This window comes from Phalaenopsis equestris, unplaced genomic scaffold (genome assembly GCF_001263595.1).
Source record: "Phalaenopsis equestris unplaced genomic scaffold, ASM126359v1 Scaffold000024, whole genome shotgun sequence".
NCBI classification, from domain to species: domain Eukaryota; kingdom Viridiplantae; phylum Streptophyta; class Magnoliopsida; order Asparagales; family Orchidaceae; genus Phalaenopsis; species Phalaenopsis equestris.
In genome coordinates this window covers 1388395-1389669 of record NW_018164466.1, presented here as the reverse complement: position 1 = coordinate 1389669, position 1275 = coordinate 1388395, and the positions used below count along the sequence as shown (strand labels likewise).

Sequence of the window (1275 nt, the reverse complement as noted above, 5' to 3'; positions counted from 1 at the left end):
CACGAGACCCCGTCGCAACCCGCCCTTGAAACGGCCGTTGCTTATCACCTCTATCTGGTCTCCGGTGTTTATGACGATGGCGTTGGCGAGTGGCTGCACCTCCATCCACCGCCCGTTCTTTAGCACTTGAAGGCCGCCGACCTTTTCATCTTGGAAGAGGAGGATGAGTCCTCCCGCGTCGGTGTGTTCCCGAACGCCGCTGACGCGGTCCGGACGCGGGCAGGGCGGGTAGTGGCTTACTTTTGTTCCGAAGAAGGGATTGTATCGCCCGTTTCCTGAGAAGGTCTGTTTGATGTACCCTTTGCTGAGGCCGAGGTTTTCTTCTATAATGTTCAGCATTTTCTCTGCCAGCTTCTTCAGCTCTGATCGGTATTCTTTCATCGTCTCCCTAAGGACATACAATCAGCCCGACCATCATTAGTACCAGAAACAGAATCCATAAAACAGAGATTTTTAGTTCATATCCCTAAATACAGAATAGAATTCACTCATAAAGGAAACAAGAGGACTTTATTAGAAGTAAAGAAAATTGGGATTGATGGAGTTTTTGTTAAACATCATTACTTGAACTGAAGTGGGTTGGATGGCCAGTGGTTGTCATCCTGCAAGAGAAAAACGTCTTCCCAATCGACATCTTTCAATGTCTTGCCAACTTCTCCACTGTCGATGAAGTCATTGAGAAGCTGAACAACCATGGAATCCTTGAAACCATCCTCTCTCTCCGCCCTATAACACTCCGAACAAACCTTCTTAACTCGATCAAGAAGATCTAACGGAATGCCATGGTTCACCAACTGTAAATGTTATTGTCATGATACTCAGAATTAATTATTATATAACAGTACCAATAATGCTAGCTTAGTTATGGAATTAAGAGTTAATCAATGAAGGTTGCAGAAAAGGAAGCCCAACCTGGAAGAAGCCCCACTCCTCGCAAGCAACGGCTATCTCCGCCATTGTTGCCGCCCTGTCCTCGCCTTCAAGTTCTGACAAGTCGATCACCGGAACAGCCATTTTTTTAAGGCGTTTTCTTGTACCACACCACTATTAACTTAACAGTAATACTATTTTGGCTGCTTAAATCAGTCGATGTGGAAGGACGAAGGGAAGTAGGGCTGCTTTTATAGTGCGCTGAAGTTGAAGGTCAATTATTGATTTGGGCGGTGGTCTTGAAGCGCATTTTACAAAGCTTTCACGCGGAGATAAAGATGTAAGAAATTAAAGGTCATTGCTGACATAGCATTCTGTCTTCTCAAGCATTGATATCAAATATAT

At 44.8% G+C, this 1275-nt stretch overlaps 3 protein-coding genes across 4 annotated transcripts in view; all 3 read right to left on the bottom strand.

Moving 5' to 3' along the window:
- LOC110018548 (1-aminocyclopropane-1-carboxylate oxidase-like) overlaps window positions 1-1078 on the bottom strand; it is a gene marked incomplete in the record, with an annotated part of 1417 nt that extends 339 nt beyond the window's left edge. The window contains 3 exon segments of the mRNA XM_020715891.1: window positions 33-388; window positions 565-794; window positions 913-1078. Coding sequence (XP_020571550.1) covers window positions 33-388; window positions 565-794; window positions 913-1014 — 688 coding nt within the window.
- Window positions 1-1275, bottom strand: part of LOC110018545 (E3 ubiquitin-protein ligase RGLG3-like) — a gene marked incomplete at its 5' end in the record, with an annotated part of 81585 nt that overhangs the window by 16406 nt on the left and 63904 nt on the right.
- LOC110018549 (cycloartenol-C-24-methyltransferase 1-like) overlaps window positions 1-1275 on the bottom strand; it is a 77285-nt gene that overhangs the window by 69620 nt on the left and 6390 nt on the right. The window lies entirely within an intron of this gene.